Consider the following 19445-nt stretch of genomic DNA (forward strand, 5'->3'; position numbering starts at 1 on the left):
ACATTTATTTGAGAAAAATCAGCTTTCTAGATAATGGGTTTCTGGATGATGAATCCCATACCTGAGTTTGTCAAATTGTCAATATATTTGTGGAGTACCTGAATAATTAAATATAAAAATGAAAAATATATCTGCAGAAGCAAGGCAAATTGTGCGAGGGAAGCTTGTAAGGCAGATTGTTGCAAAAGATTGTGTCATGTCTGGCTACAGGTAAGTGACCACCGGGCTGGAGCCTATTTGCAGAGTAATCCCAGAAATACCCCTGAATGGATGGATAATTAGCAGAAGCCATGATTAAGCAACAAGAAGAGATTTAAAGTGGACCTGTCACCCAGACATATAAAGCTGTATAGTAAAAGTCCTTTCCAAAGTAGACATGAAACTCAAATTCTTTTTTCCATTAAACAGCCATACTTGTTATAAATGCATTTAAAGATATCGGCTGTCAATCATATATTGCCTGCCCCTCCTCTATGCCTTAGGGCAGGCAGTCACTTCCCATTCTGCATTTCCTACATGTCGCTGTACTCCCCACAACCCCTTCTCTGTTCACAGTCTATAATGGAAATGCATGGGCATCAGGTCCCCCATTCTGGTGCATAAACAAGATTTTGAGGTTACAATGCATGTGTTAATAATGGTGTCCACAAAATGGCTGCTGCCTGCTTGCTGTGGTGGTGAATTTCAAGGCTGACTGCAAACAACATTTAAATAAATGATATAGTGGAAGTAAAATTTATTTTGCTTAATAAACATAATAGATAAGAATTTGGAATTATTTCTTAGGGTGACAAGTCCCCTTTAATAGCAAAATTATAAAGTAGTCAAACAGACAGAAGTACAAAAAACAGGCCTGTGATGAGGCTAGCAGTGGAGAAAGGTTCCCCAGTGGCTCACCAGAATAGTGCAGGAACGTCCAAATACAAAGGTCAGGGTTTGATTCCTCGTGATTCCTGACAGATTGAGACCTGGATTTAGGAACATCTAAGGTACACAAATCTGTGAGTCTTCCATTCAGAAGTATTTGAATTGTTAGATTAATATGCATACCAATGCACACAATCTCTGTCTTTAATTATAATAAATAAATAAAGCAGACTTTTTGGGTTTGCACCTTTCAAGGTTGAAGACTTGATTAGGCCAGTGTATCACCACCTGCTATTTCAGGCTGGGCCCATCATTTCTTACATTATAGTGGTCCTAAAAGTAGAATACTGGTCACTTTAAAGGACATGTAAACCCTCCCCACAAAAATGTAATCAGTGAGCAGCCTCTTTGAAATCTTTAGATACTTGCCACTCTGGTTGATAAAAGGTTAACAGTAAGGCTGCAGCATCCCCTTAATCATTTAGAAATCCTTATCCTCCTCTAACCCACTCTGCCCCTTCTCTCAGGAATTTACTTTGGCTGTTGGCTCATGAGCATGCTCAGTTCTTCTCAGCTCAGATTACTAAAAACACCCTCCAGCCAATGAAAAGAGAGCATTGCTGGTTCCCATAGAAACTCAAGCTCTCTGATCTTATTTTTTTTCTCCTAACCACCTCTTCTAAGCTCAGTTTAACCATTACAGTGCTCAACCCCAGCAGAACTTTTTATCAAAGTATGTTGTGCATGCGTAAACCTGCATTCTCCATTGCATGAACTTTACAGCATACATGTCCTGTTTGCAGATGTCACCAGATGTCCTGTTACCATACCTCCCAACATTCTGGAAACGGAAAGAGGGACAAAAAAAATTTGCCCCACGTAGCGACCACACCCCCTAATTACCATTCCCATTTTACAAAATTTGCCAGGTTATGAAAGTTTGAACACAGTTCTGTACTTTTTATGTTTTATTACAGTTTTAGGTGAATCACCCTTTAAGCTGGGAGTCTAACTTCTCACAAGAGACAAAAATGTTACAAATGTCCATTAAGTTAGAAACATTGTATTTGTTTTTGGCTGCTCGGTGCAAAGAAATAGGGACTTTCCAAACACAGTTTTTGCTGTCAAAACGGGACAGCTGGGAGTTATGATGTTACTGGCTGCCAGGTGAAAGCTGCTTTTGTTTTATATTAACTTATAAACATGATAGGAAAATGTAGGCTTTACAAATTCTACTGAAAATGCATGTCATAACTAAATTTCATATCCATCATAACCCCCCAGGGAACATGAAAGTGTTTTATAAGCCTTGTTAGCAAGGAAGCTATCTTGCTTAGAAACTCGGTCATTTAAACTTGGCCAAGACCAATTCCCTGCTGTAGCTGCAGACAATCGGTCAGTGACCTATATTCATTTATTCCATTTTAGTATTTTCATTATGCGGTATATATTTCATCATTTTTCACATGAAGGTTAACAGCTCCATGGGCGTCAACCAGGTCGATTTTCCTTGTATAACATTCAAATAAGTGGAGTGGGATGTTTTGTCACCTACTGTTTTCACTGCCATCAGCCGCAGTGGAAAAATGGCCTGTGAGCCAAGGCCTCAATAATGCATATGTATTGTGTGGGTTAAAATACATAAACAAATAAAGTAACAATAATCATTTAAAAAAATAAGTGAATGTGTCTCTTAAATTGTGTTCTTTCCTCTGCTTTTGTAGAAATGTTTCATTTCGGTAAATAATCAGGACCGGATTTGTGGCGAGCCCGGGCCTGGGGCGGCACATTTTTGGGGGCTGCATGCCACCTAGCCGCTCTGTGGGGAGCCTGTGCTTCCCAGTGCTCCGGCGCTCGCACGCTGGCGATTTTGCGCCAGCGTGTGGTAGTGCGGACGGGCGCTAGGACCGCGCGGAGCACACGACCTAGGGGCGCCCGCCCAGCGAATCTGGTGCTGTAAATTATACATTACACTACAATGTGTAAAAAGACTCTCCTAGTGTGTGTGTGTGTGTGTGTGTGTGTGTGTGTGTGTGTGTGTGTGTGTGTGTGTGTGTGGTGTGTGTGTGTGTGTAAGTACTGGCTAATGACCACAAGGTGAATAGTATAGTAAGAGTGAAATTGCTTTCACTAGCTAGGGCTGACTCTTAGAACAATATAAATGCTTTGAATAGCAATTACATATTAAAACCATTAAAATAAATGTATATTGGAAAGTTGCTTAGACTTACATCTTCTTTCTCTCTGCAGAAAAAAACAGTTTTTTGGTAGAGGTGCCCTTTTACGTATCCTTGTGTTTGAACCCTTTCTCCCCGCATGCAGTACCCATAAGGTGCTAATTGCAGTGCTCATTGCTGCTGTGGAGTACTGAGACTCTTATGACTTTATCTTAAAATATTATGGGGCAAATTTACTAAAGGGCGAAGTGACTAACGCTGGCGAAAATTCGCCAGCATGACGTCATTTCGGTACTTTGCCGATTTACTAATGGGCGCGGACGTAACTTTGCTAGTGAAAGAGACTAAAGCTCCCCATAGATGCGACGATTCTTCTTGCCAAACGACCGATTTTAGGGATGCCCGACCAATCCTTCGAAATTATCGTGCGGTTAGTGGTATTCGAACGATCGTACATCTTACGATTTTTCATCCGACATCTGTCGGGAAATTGATCGGCCAGGTCAAAAAATCTTTGTCGGTCCCAGTGCAATCTATCTATGCTAGCAGGGCCAAGCAGGCAGCTCCCCTTTGTTTTCCTGGCAAATTGGTCTTTTTAGTTGATGGTAAATTCGTACGATCGTTCTGAGAAGATCCTGGTCTCACGATCAGGATCTGATCTTTTAAAAATCTCAACATCTATGGCCAGCTTAACGCTGGCGCTCATTCTCACTCAATCGCCAGGCGAAGTTGCGATCTGGCGAAGGGACGTAACTGCGCAAATTCACAAAGATGCGGATTTTACTGAACGTTACCTCTTGCGCCAGACTTGCCTTTGCCACCTCAGACCAGACAAAGTGCAATAGAGTGGATAGGACTTGGTTAAAAAAAAGTCCCAAAAAACACTGGCGTCTTTTCCTTTTTTCAGGGTGATAGGCTGCGAAAAAGCGTCATTTTTTTGGGGGTAACCGGCTTCCCCCCTATATTTCCTAACATATGGCACATAAACTATACAAAGGGCTCATGTGTAGGGCAATATAACAAGTCTATTTTATTTTATTAGGTGTTCCTGGGCTTGTGTAGTATAATGTATTTGCTGCAACATATACGTCCAATCAACTTTAACTTCCCGCCGTATGCAAATTAGGCAACGCTAGCACAACTTCGCTCTGCTTGGCGAATTAACGCTAGCGCAACTTTGCCAGCGTTCAGCGCCCTGGACGCAACTTTGCATGTTAGTGAATTAGCGTTGCCTGAGTGAATTTTCGCCTGGCAAAGTGTTGCGCTGCCTGCGAAGCCTTCGCTGGCGAATTTTCGCCACTTAGCAAATTTGGCCCATGACTCTATTGAACAGATTGGCATTTGACAGCTCAAAGCAAACACATTCTGGCAAACTGTCACAGGTATCTAGGGTCGCCATTAAGATTCCCAGGACTCCATACTACTGCTCTAAACTCCATTGGTCACCGTGACCCCCTTGGGAAGAAGTCCCTGCCCATCATATGTTTGAAGCCCAATCTTACAAAAATGGTCCTTGCATGCATGCCCACACCCCATTCACCCCAATCACACCCCATTATGATGAAACTCAGCCCATGATCCACCCATAACCTGCCCACTCCTCCACAATCACCCTTGCCCTTTGCAGGCTAAAATTTACGCTTTTATATCTTTTGGACCCCCTTGGCAACAGGGGCATTTTTGTCTGCAGCTGTCAACAAGCAAAAGAACAGCAGTGTTCAGCCGTGGGCACCTCTCCTAGCTGTATGCAAGTGCCCTGGTGGCGCTTACATATTAGGTCTTGAAATAAAAATGCCCCTGTTTTTTACTGGGCAACAGTGTGGTTGAAATGCCCCATATACCATTGCATACTATACCCCAGTTAGGCTGCACCATACTATTGCTGATATCCCAGATGTTTGTACTAGGTGTACTTTAGAGAAGGGGACATTCATTCATATGTTGTGGAGCTGTAGCAAGATCACGCAATACTAAGAAATTGTGAATCAATAATGCCGGTTGTGCTTAATAGAACCCCAACATGTGTATTCTAGCTGTGTTACAAGGCCTCAGACTCAGCTTCCACCAGTCTTTGGGGCAAATTCACTAAAGGGGCGAATTTTCGCAAGCGAACAATCCGCCACACTTCGTGCCACTTCACCAGCATGACCTTTTCATAGTGATCGTTCGCTAGTGTTCATTTCCGCCTAGCAAAACTTTGTTAGTAGGGCGGGCACATACAGGTCGTATGGACGTCTTTATTAGAAATGTTGGTGCAAATGCTTGAAGTGGCCACTGGCGATATGGAGCGAAACTGTGCTGGCACCAGTCTCTTTCGCTAGCGAATTGTCCTCTACGCCTGTTAGTAAATTGGCAATGTCCCTGCGGATGAGATTTCTGGCGAATTTTCACTGGCAACGGCCACTTCACCGTTTAGTAAATCTGCCCCTTTGTTTCAACATGAATCTCTTTTTCTCGCAAAGAGACTAATCACACAAAATTGGAGGTATCTAACATCCCCTACACTGAACTGGCAACAGGTGATGCAAGATGTAGAATCTATGTACTTTATGTATGTATGTAAAATAGAACAATTAGGGGGTTATTTATTAAGGAACGAGTTGTGTTTTCCATGAAAAGTTATTTTTTTTGGTTAAAAATCAAATTTTTGGGTTAAAAAAAAACTTGAAAATTTTCCAGATTTATTATACCCCAACCCTGGAAATAGATCTAATCTGAAAATACAACATCTAAAACCTGTCAAAGTCATGTAGGAGTCAATGGCAGAGGTCCCAGTTTTTTCCCGCGGAAAACTCAATCAAGTAGCAATAACAATATGTAGCCTTTCAGAGCATTTGTTTTTAGAAGGGGTCAGTGACCCCCATTTGAATGCTGGAGAGAGTCAGAAGAAGAAGGCAAATAATTCAAAAACTATAAAAAATAAATAATGAAGACTAATTGAAAAGTTTCTTAGAACGGACAAGTCTATAACATACTAAAAGTTAACTTACAGGTAAACTACCCCTTTAATGGATACAGAGATCAGGGGTTTGAATAAGACTTTTAGGGGTTATGAAATTAAAGGCACTAAGTTTGCCCAGGAGCAGTAACCCATAGCAGCCAATCAGCAGGTAGCATTTTCTGGTCATCTGTTTAAAAGCAAACATCTTATTGGTTGCTATGGGTTATTGCTCCTAGGCAAACTCAGTGACTTTTATTGCATTAAGGGTTTAGTTTCCAATGTTTTGCATTGATAATGTATCTTACATGATATTTTATCTGTGGTTCTAAAACTGTAACATTTATGTATGTTTTTAAAAGTTAATCAATGTATATTTCAATTCTAATAACCTTTATTATGTATGGATATATGCTGAAAATAATAAACTCTACTCTTTTGATTCAAGAGTTGTTCATCTTTACAGTAACCATTAGAATGCTGTAGAGATTGTTATTCTGAGACAGTTTGCAATTGACCTTTTTTTATTATGTGGGGTTTTTGAATTATTTAGCTTTTTGGTCTCCAGCTCTCCAATTTAGAATTTCAGCAGCTATCTGGTTGCTAGGGTCCAAACGATCCTAGCAACAAAGCAGTAGTGTGAATGAGAGATTGGAATATGAATACGAGTAACGATAATAATAGAATTGTAACCTCAAAGAGCAATAGTTTTTTTGGCATCTGCGGTCAGCGACCCCAATTTTAAAAGCTGGAAAAAGTCAGAAGAAAAAGGTGTTTTAAAGGGGAAGCATCCTTTTATGTGATTTTATATGCAGACACCTACTGTGAGATATCTGGTTGGCTGGTTTGCTGCAAAGCATGCATTTTTTAAAGCTAATACATTGCATTTGGCATAAGCATTAGCATTTTCTAGTAGTGTTATTGTTACTAATGATGTTTAAGAATTGGTGATATAAAATACCAGTGATATTCTTTCTAATAATAAAAAACATATTTAAAACAGTAAAGTATTAAGTATACAGATCCATGCTGTGTTCTGATGTCTGTTTCCTTTTTTTTTTTTTCAAAGCCGAAGACAATTTGGACCAAAGGGCAAGGAAGAAGTAAAAATAATTGAGCATCAAACTCAGCACCTGAGACTAATGCCACACTTGGCCACTGCTTTAGCTCTGACATTCACCAGCAGGTACTTACTAACATTCTGTTGCACTTTAGAATGTACCTCCAGATATGATTGCCAATTTACTATGGGAATGCTTAATTCAAAGGCAGAAAATGTGCACTTAAAGGTACAGTAACCCCAAAAAATTCAAGCATTTTAAAATAAATAAATTATAATGTACTGTAGCCCTGCATTGGTAAAAGTTGTGTGTTTGCTTTAGAAAGACTACTATAGTTTATATAAACAAGCTACTCTGTAGCCATGGGGCAGCCATTTAAGCTGAAAAAGGAGAAAAGGCACAGGTTATTAACAGATAACCAATAAGCTCTGTAATAGAATACAATGGTATTCTACAGCGTGCATCTGTTATCTTCTGTGTAACCTGTGCCTTGAATGGCTGCCCCCATGGCTACACAGCACCTAGTTATAAAATCTATAGTAGGCATTATATATTATATTTTAATTACTTTGGAACACTTACATTTTTTGGTGTTACTGTTCCTTTAAAATTTGCACCACTTAGTTGATTGCACAACTTGCTCTTGTTAAGCTGGCCATAGATGCAAAGATCCGATCGTACGAATCATCATACGATCGGACTTTCCCATCTCCCGACCCGCCACTAACCATTCAGATCAAAGTCTTACCAGTCAGATTAGTTAAAGAACAGATCAGCAATGTTCTGCCCCTGACAGCAATCGTACGATATCTATGTCCAACCAAAGCTAGTGACAGTCTCCCACTGAAAATCATACGATCGGCAATACACGCAGAGATATTATCGGCAGCCGACAGAAATTTTCTAACCTGTCCGATCGACCAAAACGACCGATCTCCGCCGAACGAAAAATGTCGGGACTTTCCACACACGGTTCGAAAATCCTCGATTCGTACGATCAGATCTTTGCGTCTATGGCCAGCTTTAGGGTAGGATAGGCACATAGGTGGTTTTGGTGCTTTTATTCATAGATGTTGGGTCAAGATATTATGTAAATTGATCTCCTGTGCCTAAGCTCCTTGTATCATAAGTGCAAAGTACTGCTATATGTAAGTGTTAATGGCTGCAATTCTACACCAGTTTTATATTTATTTTAGGCCTGAAGGCAAATACACAGTGATTTTCTGTCGCAAGTGCAAACAATTGTGTCGACATCATGTGAAAAGATAATGTAGAAAGTGTTTAGAAGTTGTAAGAACAGCTATATTCTTACTAAATGAGTAACTTATAGTTAGGGTTACCATCACAAATCAACTTTGTAGTCCCTTTCTGAAACAGGTATGGGATCCGTTTTCCAGAAACCTGTTATCCAGAAAGCTCCAAATTATGGCTAGGCCATCTCCCATAGACACCATTATAATGAAATAATTCTCATTGTACTTTTACTTGATCCAAACTAAGATATAATTAATCCTTATTAGAGGCAGAACAATTCTATTGGGTTTATTTAATGTTTAAATATTTTTTTTAGTAGACTTCAGGTATGGAGATCCAAATTACGGAAAGACTCCTCATCCGGAATACCCCAGGTCCTGAGCATTCTGGATAGCGTGTCCCATACCTGTTTATTGATAAGTTCAAAATATTTCTTTTTAGTGCCCCCCCTGCACTTGGACCACCTGTACCCCAGGATCACTGCCCTGCTTACACTTATGATTGTCTGATTACACAGTAGAGTTGTAGCCTTCTATTAAAGAAGTTTTGCATTGATATGGTGTCATAAATTGAAGAAAGTCAATATTTAATGGCTGTTAAATCAAATAAGGCTGTACAGAATTGCAGTGAAAAGGTAAATAAAACAAAGTTTTTAACTATAAATTAATATAAATTGCATAAATTATACAGGCAGCTTCTATCTTCTAACAAAATGAATCCACAAAGCCATAAAATGAACGTATTGCAAGCCACAGAATGTCTTTTAAAACATAAAAGTCATGACATTGTTACTCAAATCATAGATAACACCAGACCAGACAGAGAAATAGAAAAAAAACCCAATTCTTTTGACTCCCCTGTTCACTGTAAATATATCTATATTTCTCGTTCGGAGATATACTGATATTGATAAATTAATTGAGATTCTAATAGTGGGAAGATCATTAATTATTCTACTTCAGCAAGCCAGCATGAGAACTGCAAAAGTTTTGCTTGTGTGCATGGGCCGCCATCAGACAACTGAACAGACCCAGTACAACTAAATTTTCTGAGCCCCCTCTTCAAGTAAAAAAAAAAAAAAAAACATTGGTGGCGTGGCCCCCCCACAGTAAAAAAAACATTGGTGACGTGCTCCCCCCTAGAAGTAAAAAAAAACATTGGTGTCCAGGGCCCCCCATAAGTTAAGTTGGACAGGGGTTTAAACAAAAAAAAAAGACCATTGGTGTTCAGTGGAACTTACTTTAAATGTCTTCTTCATTCTCCTCTTGAGAATGTTCAGCTCCTTCTACTCTTCCTCGGTTTAATTCACCAGCTTCGGGTACTTTCAGTGGCTTTTGGAAACTTTCGGCGACATTAGGAAGCTTTCGAGTCCTTTTCGGCAGTTTTGTGTCTTTTTGTGGCTCTCTGATCCATTCAACGGCGGCTTTCGGTGGAGTTTCAGGGACACTCCCGAGTTTAGATTCTATTAGCCTGGAATCTTCCTTTGGCTTTTAAAGGAGAGGGAAAACTACCAAGACAGTTTATCACAAATAGAGTAGCCACAATAGTGCAAGCTATAACAATATATTTATTCTGCAGAATGCTTTACCATACCTGAGTAAACAGCTCTAGATGCTCTCTCTGTTAGTTTAGGATAGCAGCTGCCATATTAGCTTGGTGTGACCACTTCCTGCCTAAGCCTCTCCCTGCTCACTTATAGCTCTTGGCTCAGATTATAGCAGGAAGGGGAGAAGGGAGAGGAGCATACTGAGCATGCTCAAGCCCGTACCCCGCTGTTTTAAGCTGGAAACAGGAAGTCTGATACAGAAGTCCATGTATACACAATAGAAAGAAAGAAATGTGGTTTTTCTTTTGACAGAGGACTCAGAGCAGCATTACTTCGAGGGTTTACTGGTGTATTTATATTTTATATAGACCTTTCTAAAAAGCTTACTTAGTTTTAACCTTTCATTCTCCTTTCAAACTGACAATCCATACAGAAATAAGATAAACTAAGATGGGGGTCCCCAATTAAAGTATAGTTTTCACTCACCACATTTTGGAAGTGGCCCAGCTGGACCGCCCTCAGCCCTCAGCCCAGGGAGCAGACAAACCGAAAATTACAATGGAGCAGGCACTCAGTATAAAGGCAATCTTCCACCAGGTTGTTCAAACAAGAGTAGAAAAAGTTTATTGTGTTCTCAGCCTTATGCGTTTTGTGTTTACAAACTTTTAGTCATAGGCTAGAAATATTTTAACGCTTTAATGACCACAAAAAAAACACAAAAGGGATAATTTATCATGCAAGGTGTGCAAAAAAGGCCACAGTCATCCATTTAATTTTCGCACACTGCATTTTGTCTTATTTGATTTGCTGCAGGTCTCAGTGCTCTGTATTAGAGGGTCAATACCTATGATTTTCCCCTAGAATACAGCTCTTACTGCCTTAGAAATATATTGGCAAGGGACGGGAGGCAAGTATGTGCAGGTGCAGCCTGTGAGGAGCAGAGTGTGGCTAGTGCTTCTTAAGTGAGCACTAAGGGGCATACTCTTGCTCTAGCACTCTTGCTTCCTGGGGAGTAGAAAATAAAACCTTTATCCTAACAGGAGTCTTGGACACTGGCAGAAATTATACTTACATTTTGCAGTATAATTTCCGCCAGCGTCCGGGATTCCTGTTTCAGTAAATTGTCTTGGCACAAAAGGAACAATATTGGACAGCTTGGTCTCTAGGTGATGAAGTTTTGTTTATACGGAATAGAAAATAACCCCCAGTGTCAATATTATAATGATGAAAATCAAGCATGTCTTGACCTATCAAGATGCAAAAGGGATCCCATGCTGCTTAGGTTGGGACAACTTGATCACCTATAATATATATAATATTTATAACAGCGCTTTCTGACCACACTTGTGTTATACATATTGCTGATGTATTAATATCAGTTGCACCAGTCCTGTTGACCATAGCAACTAATCAGCATTTAGTTATGATCAGTTTACTACAGTCTTTAAAATAAAAGCTATTTATCTCCAGACTCATAAACTACCTCCCATACGTGAGATCCATTGTTTACGTCACTTATATAAAGGTATATAAAGCCTTAAAGCTAGAGGCCAAACTAATTCCCTCTCACTGCCTATGGCCTGTCTATCTGTAAAATATTGTAAACAGTTATTTGTATTTCCTTGTAGATATGCAGCTGAAATATTAGATGAGGATGTGTACCACAGTAGAGACCTTGTAAATAATCGTCCTTTACAGGCACTAGTGGCTGGTTTAAAGGCCTACAGCACATGGGAAAACCTGTCGTGCCTACAGGACTGTCGGGAATGCACTGGAGGGATGGTAAGTGACAGATTTTTTTGCAACTGCATAAAATTAAAGGGATACTGTCATGGAAAGCCAAAAGATTTTTTTATATTCAATTTTGAAATCTGACATGGGCCTAGACATATTGTCAGTTTCCCAGCTGCCCCAGTCATGTGACTTGTACCTTTAGGATGGAACTACTTTCTGGCAGGATGTTGTTTCTCCTACTTAATGTAACTGAATCAGTCTCAGTGAGACTTGGCTTTAACTATTGAGTGCTGTTCTTCGATCTACCAGGGAGCTGTTATCTTGTGTTAGGGAGCTGCTATCTGGTTACCTTCCCATTGTTCTTTTGTTAGGCTGCTGGGGGGGGGGGTTGATATCACTCCAACTTGCAGTATAGCAGTACAGAGTGACTAAAGTTTATCAGAGCACAAGTCACATGACTGGGGGCACCTGGGAAACCCCATGTCAGATTTCAAAATTGAAAATAAAAAAATCTGTTTGCTCATTTGAAAAATGGATTTCAGTCCAGAATATTGCTGGAGCAGCACTATTAACTGATGCCTTAATTATAACCCCTTTGGCTGTGATATTGAAAATTACTACTGTACTTCAGGTCTGGGCCTTTGGCTTGTACCATTAATTTGACCACATTTTTTTTAGTTCAGTGAGACCAATAGAAACTGACTAACAATATAAGAAACTAATTAGAGGCAAACAGAACTTGAAGACACATTTTCTGAGCTTTTCTAAAGGTATATATGGATATATATGGAATAGGGGCACAAGTTAATTTCTTATACTCTTATCGTGCCTAGGTAAAAGATTGACCCAATTAAATATAACCAAACCAAATCACAAAGGAATTATGATCACCAGAAACTCAGGTCATAATTACTTTTATATTTTCTATCTACTATCTATCTACTAACTATACGGTGCCAGAATTAAAGATACCATTTATACCTTATCATTCTAACCAGTAAAAACCTTCTGCACTTTTATATATACTCGTTTTTGTAAGCCATGTCAAAGACACAAAAAATCCAAAATGTTTCCCTTTTATGGAGCAGCGTTAATACAGTTCCCCCTCTTATGCCAGATTCATTCTTTAAAAAAAAAAACTACTGTTATCCCCAATTGGAATGCTGGCTCTTTTAGCCCGCACCTTTGTTTGGGGATAATATTTTTACCCAACAGGTGCCCTTTAATGAGTGGGCGTGATAGCAGGTGCATAGCAAGGTAGATTACAAGAAATAAAAATTAAATAATAAAGAACGTGCAAAGGCCAATGCAAAGTCCAAAAAAGTTCATATGTCTCATGTATATAAGTCCATAATTCATAGGGAAATTTACACTATTCAGTCTGGTTAGAAACTCGGTGGTGTTAGAAATGCTACTTTTTGATACTGTTTAATCACTATAATTTTCTTTGGATCCACTTTGCAATATACTTGTATTATACCCTGATCCTTAATGGATATATGTTAATAATAAAAGCCTCCAATGTTTCTCACCCCAAAGGACATGTTGTTTTTCACATTATATATTTTTTATGGTTTTCACTTTTTTCCCCCTATGGACTATGGACTTTACATGAGGCATATGTACTTTTTTGGACTTTGTATTGGCCTTTGCGTTCTTTATTCTTAAATTTTAATTTTTGTAATCTACCTTGTTATGTACCTGCTGTCACGCCCACTCATTAAGTTATGTTAATTGCTTTAAATTGTTACATGCACTAATATCCTGTATGCTTTACAAAGTGGTTTCACCCCGAAATGTTGCAAGCCGCAATAACATTTATCAAGGGCTCACCCTGCCAGCCATACCTTGTGTGCCAGTGATTTTTGTTTCTCCATATTGGACGTGAGGTTGCTGATTCCTACTTCACAGTGCACCAGGGATTCCCATCACTTGGAGTGCCAGGGTTGTGCAAGTGTAATCTGGAAATTTACCCAAATATATCACTGCCATACATTTACAATTGATATTAGCCCTTGCTATATCACTTTAGTTTGTGACCGTCAACTGGAAGTCCTTTCTATTGTCTAAATTGCCAATCTCTATATCTATAAATGATCATCTACAAAGAGATTCTCATTTAGTGGGCCCAAGCCTGACATTTTTTGCTTTCCTATAGGTGGCATTGGTTATTTGTCCACCTTAGGCACATTTTACATTGTAAAATATTAGTATCAGGCTAATATCTTTTTAATGCAATCAGGAGACTGAATAGTGTTATTCTGCACACTACTGAGTTCCAGCTTTGCAGTGATCACATATTTAAAAACAGATGAGGTAGAAACTACTGTAAACAATTCTAGGAAACAGTGGATTGAGTTACATGTTTCTGAATAATGCAGGCTTCTGTTTTAATGTGTAGCAAGATGTGAATCCTTAAAAAACTGTATGTTCTGACTTTTCCTATGTAGTAAAACTTACAGGCAAGGACAGCCCTTTCTAACATTCTGTTGTTTTTGTAGCACTGTAAGAATAGCATGTAGGTGACCCTTGTGGGATGCTTTGAAATCTATGATAACAAGCACTGGCATTGTCTTTTCATACCATATACTTCATCACAAACAGCAGACAAACTAAGGGGGTTATTTACCAAGGTCCGAATTTATCTCAATATCGGCTGCTACAAACTCTGATCTAACCCGCTCGGGTTTTTAATGCTTATTTATTATTAAATTTTCCCGAAATTGCCTTTTTGGGAAAAGCTCCAATTATCACGATTTTTTCGTGAATTTTCCCTGAAAACTCTGAATTTACACCCGAAAGGTCCGAAAACATCGGGAAATTGCCCGAAACCCCCGACACAGCCAAAAATCAATGGGACTGTTCCCATTGACTTTTATGCAAACTCGACAGGTTTGAGATACCGTGTTTTTATATTCGGGCTTTTTAGCCCTCGGGGTTTAATAAATTCCGAAGAATTCGTGATTTTTTTTTCAGCCTATTATAACACAAAAAACACAAATTTTTCGGGTTTCGGGGAATTTCGGGTATTCGGAGCTTAGTAAATAACCCCCTAAATGTCTGAAGTTGAAATCAGTCAGGTTCCTCCAAGATCCTCAATGTTGTAATCATTTATTTGCACATGATCTGGTGCACCTGATATATTAGATATGTGAGCTAGTAATAAATGTAGAGGTGTACTTATATTTTCCATTTGCAATATTTGTATTTACATTGTATTTAGAAATGGTGAATGATATTTATTATATTATTTCACCTGTATCTATCAATATTGTTGACATCTCTGTATGTTGAAAAGGTTAAAAATTGCCATTGGGTGTAATTACATTTTCACATCACTCTAGTAAACTGGAATTGGTTTCACATCAATATGCAGTGTACCTTTTATGTACCATTACAGGCATCCAAGAACATCATAATTCAGGCTAAACCTTTTAATTCAGTTTCACAACTTTCGAGTTGAAAATCCATAAGATCAGGAAATCGGAATAAAAAAAGCAGGGCATAAATGTGAAGATAAATGTATATTGAAAAATGAACAAAGATTTTTAATTTTCTTCTGCAGGGGTTCATGATGGAAAACCGAATTCCTGGTTTAAAATGTGATTCTGATGTTTTTGTGACATTTGAAGGTGACAACGTTGTAATGTTACAGGTAAAACATTTGCACTTTTATATTTTGGCAAAAGCTGCCTAGATATATTTTGAGTTTGGTTTCCCTTTATTTTACAAATTTTAGCAAATTTATTTTCAGTGTATGGAAGTGATGGGCAAGTGTAGACCCTCCAAAAACTAAATTACAACACCTGGCACCCCCAGTAGTATAGCAACATTTAAAGGGTCTTTATTTTTCTTTTGACTGATGTAGGAAATTCTACATAGGAAGGCAATTATTTAATTCCATCTTTATCTTAATTCATATCAGTGGGAAAATGAGGAAACCTCGCCAACATAAAAATGATCAGATGGCAACAGTATGGGTTTGGCTGAATACTAATGATTTTGTGAAATGTATATAAGGAATGTTCTGCACATGCAATGAACTATATCATCAGACTTTATGGCAAAACAACTATATAGATACTATAAAGATGTGTGCTAGGTATATAGCTTCTATATAAAAGCTATTCATTTGTTTTAAGTATTAGTAGCATGGTAATGTTTGATGGGATGACTTTTTCCAGGTTGTGGTTCGGGAACTTCTCGCTCAGCACACTAGGCAGTATGAAGAAAGCCCTATATTCGGTCTTCTTCGAAACTGGACCAGTTCTATGGGTGACAGACTGAGAACAAGGTAGGCATTTTGCAACATCTTACAGGCCTATTCAGTTTATACACAGTGTTCCCTTATTTTTGTTTTCATCCAGTAACAAACACTGCTCCAACTAGTTACTCTGACCAAGATTTGTTGCTTGCATCTGTAGGAGCTCCGTTCCCAGATTTTTGCTTTCCACACGCTTGCCCAGCCCAGTTTAGACCTATTTTTATTTCCTATCTTATACTGTATTAAGGTAAATAAAGTCCTGACAAATGTTGGGTTTAATATTTAAAGGAGAGGAAAGGCATAATCACTAGAGGAACCCCAAGTGATTATAATAGCTTAACTGTGACTGGTGTCAGACAAAAAATACATTCAGCATAAACCATACTTATTGAATATTGAAAAGGGGTGTTCTGCCCATTTATGGTGCAATATAAAGAAGACAAAAATTCCGCAAACAGCTTACATATTGTGCTTTTGTACTGGGGATTTCGTTTTTATGTACCTATCAGAAATTTGCTTTTTCAAGTGCCAGTTGTTTTTGTACTTTTTGTGCTCTCTCCTGGAGGGAGACTTTTTCTGTTTTTGTGCTTAAATAAATGAAAAATACAAAACATGTCAATAACGATACATGTCAAAAGCATATTTTATTTTAGCAAATCCCATGTCTCCAAAACACCGAGACCAAATATGTATAGTTTTATGGTGATGTATGACTTCCATAGATAAAAGCTCTACAATGCACTGCAGAATTTTTAAAGCGCTGCTTAGATAGTAACATAGTAACATAGTAACATAGTAAGTAAGGTTGAAAAAAGACACATGTCCATCGAGTTCAACCTTTTTTTTTTTTTTTTTTATTAACTACCTATCTGCCAGTTGATCTATATGCATCTCAGTCATATGATGTGTTCCCAATTATGAAATTGTCTTAAAACCCTTGATTATGGTGAAAAATGGAATTGCAAATACAGGGACGTAAAGAATCAAGAGGGGAGTGAAATTATTTTCTTCTGTCTTAAAAATACTAAAACATGGACAAATCACTAGTGTGCAGATGGGTAATTTCAATGGAAAGTTTTCAAATTTGACATGTTCGTTGCTTCTAATATGCAAGGAACAGTCTAGAGAAGTGCTGTCCAATTGGCACCTCACTCACATGAAAGTCAGCCTGCTGTGACTGCCTACCTGATGTAAATTTAAAAGGTATCAGTATTGAGATTAACTGACCAGTGCATTGTTTACACCTCCAATTCAGACAGTAAACTCATGCATTGTTCACACCTGTAACACCTATATTGTTAACACCCCTAAAGCCCTGTTCTATTCTGCCTTCCCTGTACTCCCTATGTGTGCCATACTCTGCCTGCCCTATGCTTCCTGTGTGTGCCATATTCTGCCTGCCCTATGCTCCTTGCGTGTGCCATACTCTGCCTGCCCTATGCTCCCTGTGTGTGTCATACTCTGCTTACCCTATGCTCCCTGTGTGTGCCATACCCTGCCAGCCCTATGCTCCCTGTGTGTGCCATACCCTGCCTGCCCTATGCTCCCTGTGTGTGCCATACTCTGCCTGCCCTTTGTTCCCTGTGTGTGCCTTACTTTGCCTGCCCTATGTTCCCTGTGTGTGTCATACTCTGCCTGCCCTTTGCTCCCTGTGTGTGTCATACTCTGCCTGCCCTATTCTCCCTATGTGTGTCTTATCTGCCTGCCCTTTGCTCCCTGTGTGTGCCATACTCTGCCTGCCCTGTGCTACCTGTGTGTGCCATACTCTGCCTGCCCTTTCCTCTCTGTGTGTGCTATAGTCTACCTTACCTATGCTCCCCGTGTGTGCCATACTCTGCCTGCCGTATGCTCCTTGTGTGTGCCATACTCTGCCTGCCTTATGCTTTTTATGTGTGCCATACTCTGCCAGCCCTATTCACCCTGTGTGTCATATTCTGTCTGCCCTATGCTCCCTGTGTGTGTGTCATACTCTGCCTGCCCTATGCTCCTTGTGTGTGCCATACTCTGCCTGCCTTATGCTTTTTATGTGTGCCACACTCTGCCAGCCCTATTCACCCTGTGTGTCATATTCTGTCTGCCCTATGCTCCCTGTGTGTGTCATACTCTGCTTGCCCTATGCTCCTTGTGTGTGCCATACTCTGCCTGCCCTATGCTACTTGTGTGGGTCATACTCTGCCTGCCCTATGCTACTTGTGTGGGTCATACTCTGCCTGCCCTATGCTACTTGTGTGGGTCATACTCTGCTTGCCCTATGCTTCCTGGGTGTGCCATACTCTGCCTACTAATAGTAATATTCTAAATACAAGAGCAAAAATACAATGTTACGCGCATATTAAATAAATAACATAGGTGTATATTCCCGGTTTAAACCGCCAGGAGAAAGCCTGCCAAGTTGGCGTATCTGCTTCAACTTTTTCAACTGCAACACCCAGTTACCCCCCACGTCTCAAGGGGTGCTACACTATCAATTACTTGACTAACTTTATACTGTCCTTTAACTTTTGTCTTGTTTCTCCGACATACGCTAAGCCACAGGGACACTTGATCGGGTATACTACAAATGATGAATTGCAGGTGAAAATGTATTGATATTAATCTTACACCCCGTGTGTGGATGTGTAAAGTGGGAACCATTGGTAATGTTATTGCAACTGCCACAATTAAAGCAAGAAAAGGTACCCATTTTCACTGTGCCCAAAACACTTTGTACTCATTTTTTGGATGGCCGTATGTCTGCTTTTATCAGGGTATCTCTAAGATTCTTACCTCTTTGATAAGCCATTAGTGGGGGCTCAGAAAAAGCTTGTACTTTACATGTGAAGCACAAGTGCGTAAAATGTGCCAGCGTCTTCTAAAAATTATTCTGACACTTGCAGTAGTATATTTACTAACGAATGTCAGCCTGGAAGACTCCCTTTTTAACCCTTTTCTCTTTAAGCTCTCTCAGAGGGTTACTCTTTACCACGTTCCTTGAGGTCTTTGTTGCATTTCATGCAATTCTCTCTGCAGTTCTGAGACAATACGCCTTACTCTCATAAATTGTGTCTTGGGCAAAGGGTTTTAAAATGTAGTGGAATGAAAACGAATAGTTCCCTTCTTATTTAAGACTGTTTTCAACCAAATCCCCTCTTTTTCAATAGTCACAGCCAGAAATGTTCAGATTTTACACTATTTACTATGAATAGATTTGAATTTGGTCATCCACTGTGTTTGGTCATCCACTGTGTTATTGGGATGAGTCACTTTTAGGAGGCAGGTTTTGGATTGTTAAGGTTGAATGTTACACTGTGTGTAGTACATAGTGATGTGCTGACCGGCCCGATACCCGATGGACCCGTGGGTTTATCTGCGGGTTCGGGCAGACCTTAGCACTTCATTTGTGGGTTGCGGGCTGCTTCAGGTTGAGCTCTTCTGTCTGTCTGTCCTCCCTGTCTGCGACCTTACACAGCCGGCTTCTGTTTTTGTAGGTGTGAGCTCGCCATGCCCGCCTCTTTTGTGACGCCATTGGGCCTATAAATAGAGGGGAGGAGGTGGGTGCTGGCAGGCTTGGGTTGGGTTGGGTTCGGATTAAGAAAAACCAACCCGCACATCACTACTGTGTAGG

General features: G+C 39.6%; 1 protein-coding gene across 1 annotated transcript in view; it reads left to right on the forward strand.

Moving 5' to 3' along the window:
* Positions 1-19445, forward strand: part of LOC108716607 (acyl-coenzyme A oxidase-like protein) — a 151287-nt gene that overhangs the window by 61220 nt on the left and 70622 nt on the right. Inside the window, exons 11-14 of the mRNA XM_018262858.1 lie at positions 7052-7168; positions 11472-11625; positions 15143-15232; positions 15762-15871. Of these exons, the coding sequence (XP_018118347.1) occupies positions 7052-7168; positions 11472-11625; positions 15143-15232; positions 15762-15871 (471 nt within the window). The remainder of the gene's footprint in view (positions 1-7051; positions 7169-11471; positions 11626-15142; positions 15233-15761; positions 15872-19445) is intronic.

The sequence above is a fragment of the Xenopus laevis genome, chromosome 5L, assembly GCF_017654675.1.
Source record: "Xenopus laevis strain J_2021 chromosome 5L, Xenopus_laevis_v10.1, whole genome shotgun sequence".
Taxonomy (NCBI): Eukaryota; Metazoa; Chordata; class Amphibia; order Anura; family Pipidae; genus Xenopus; species Xenopus laevis.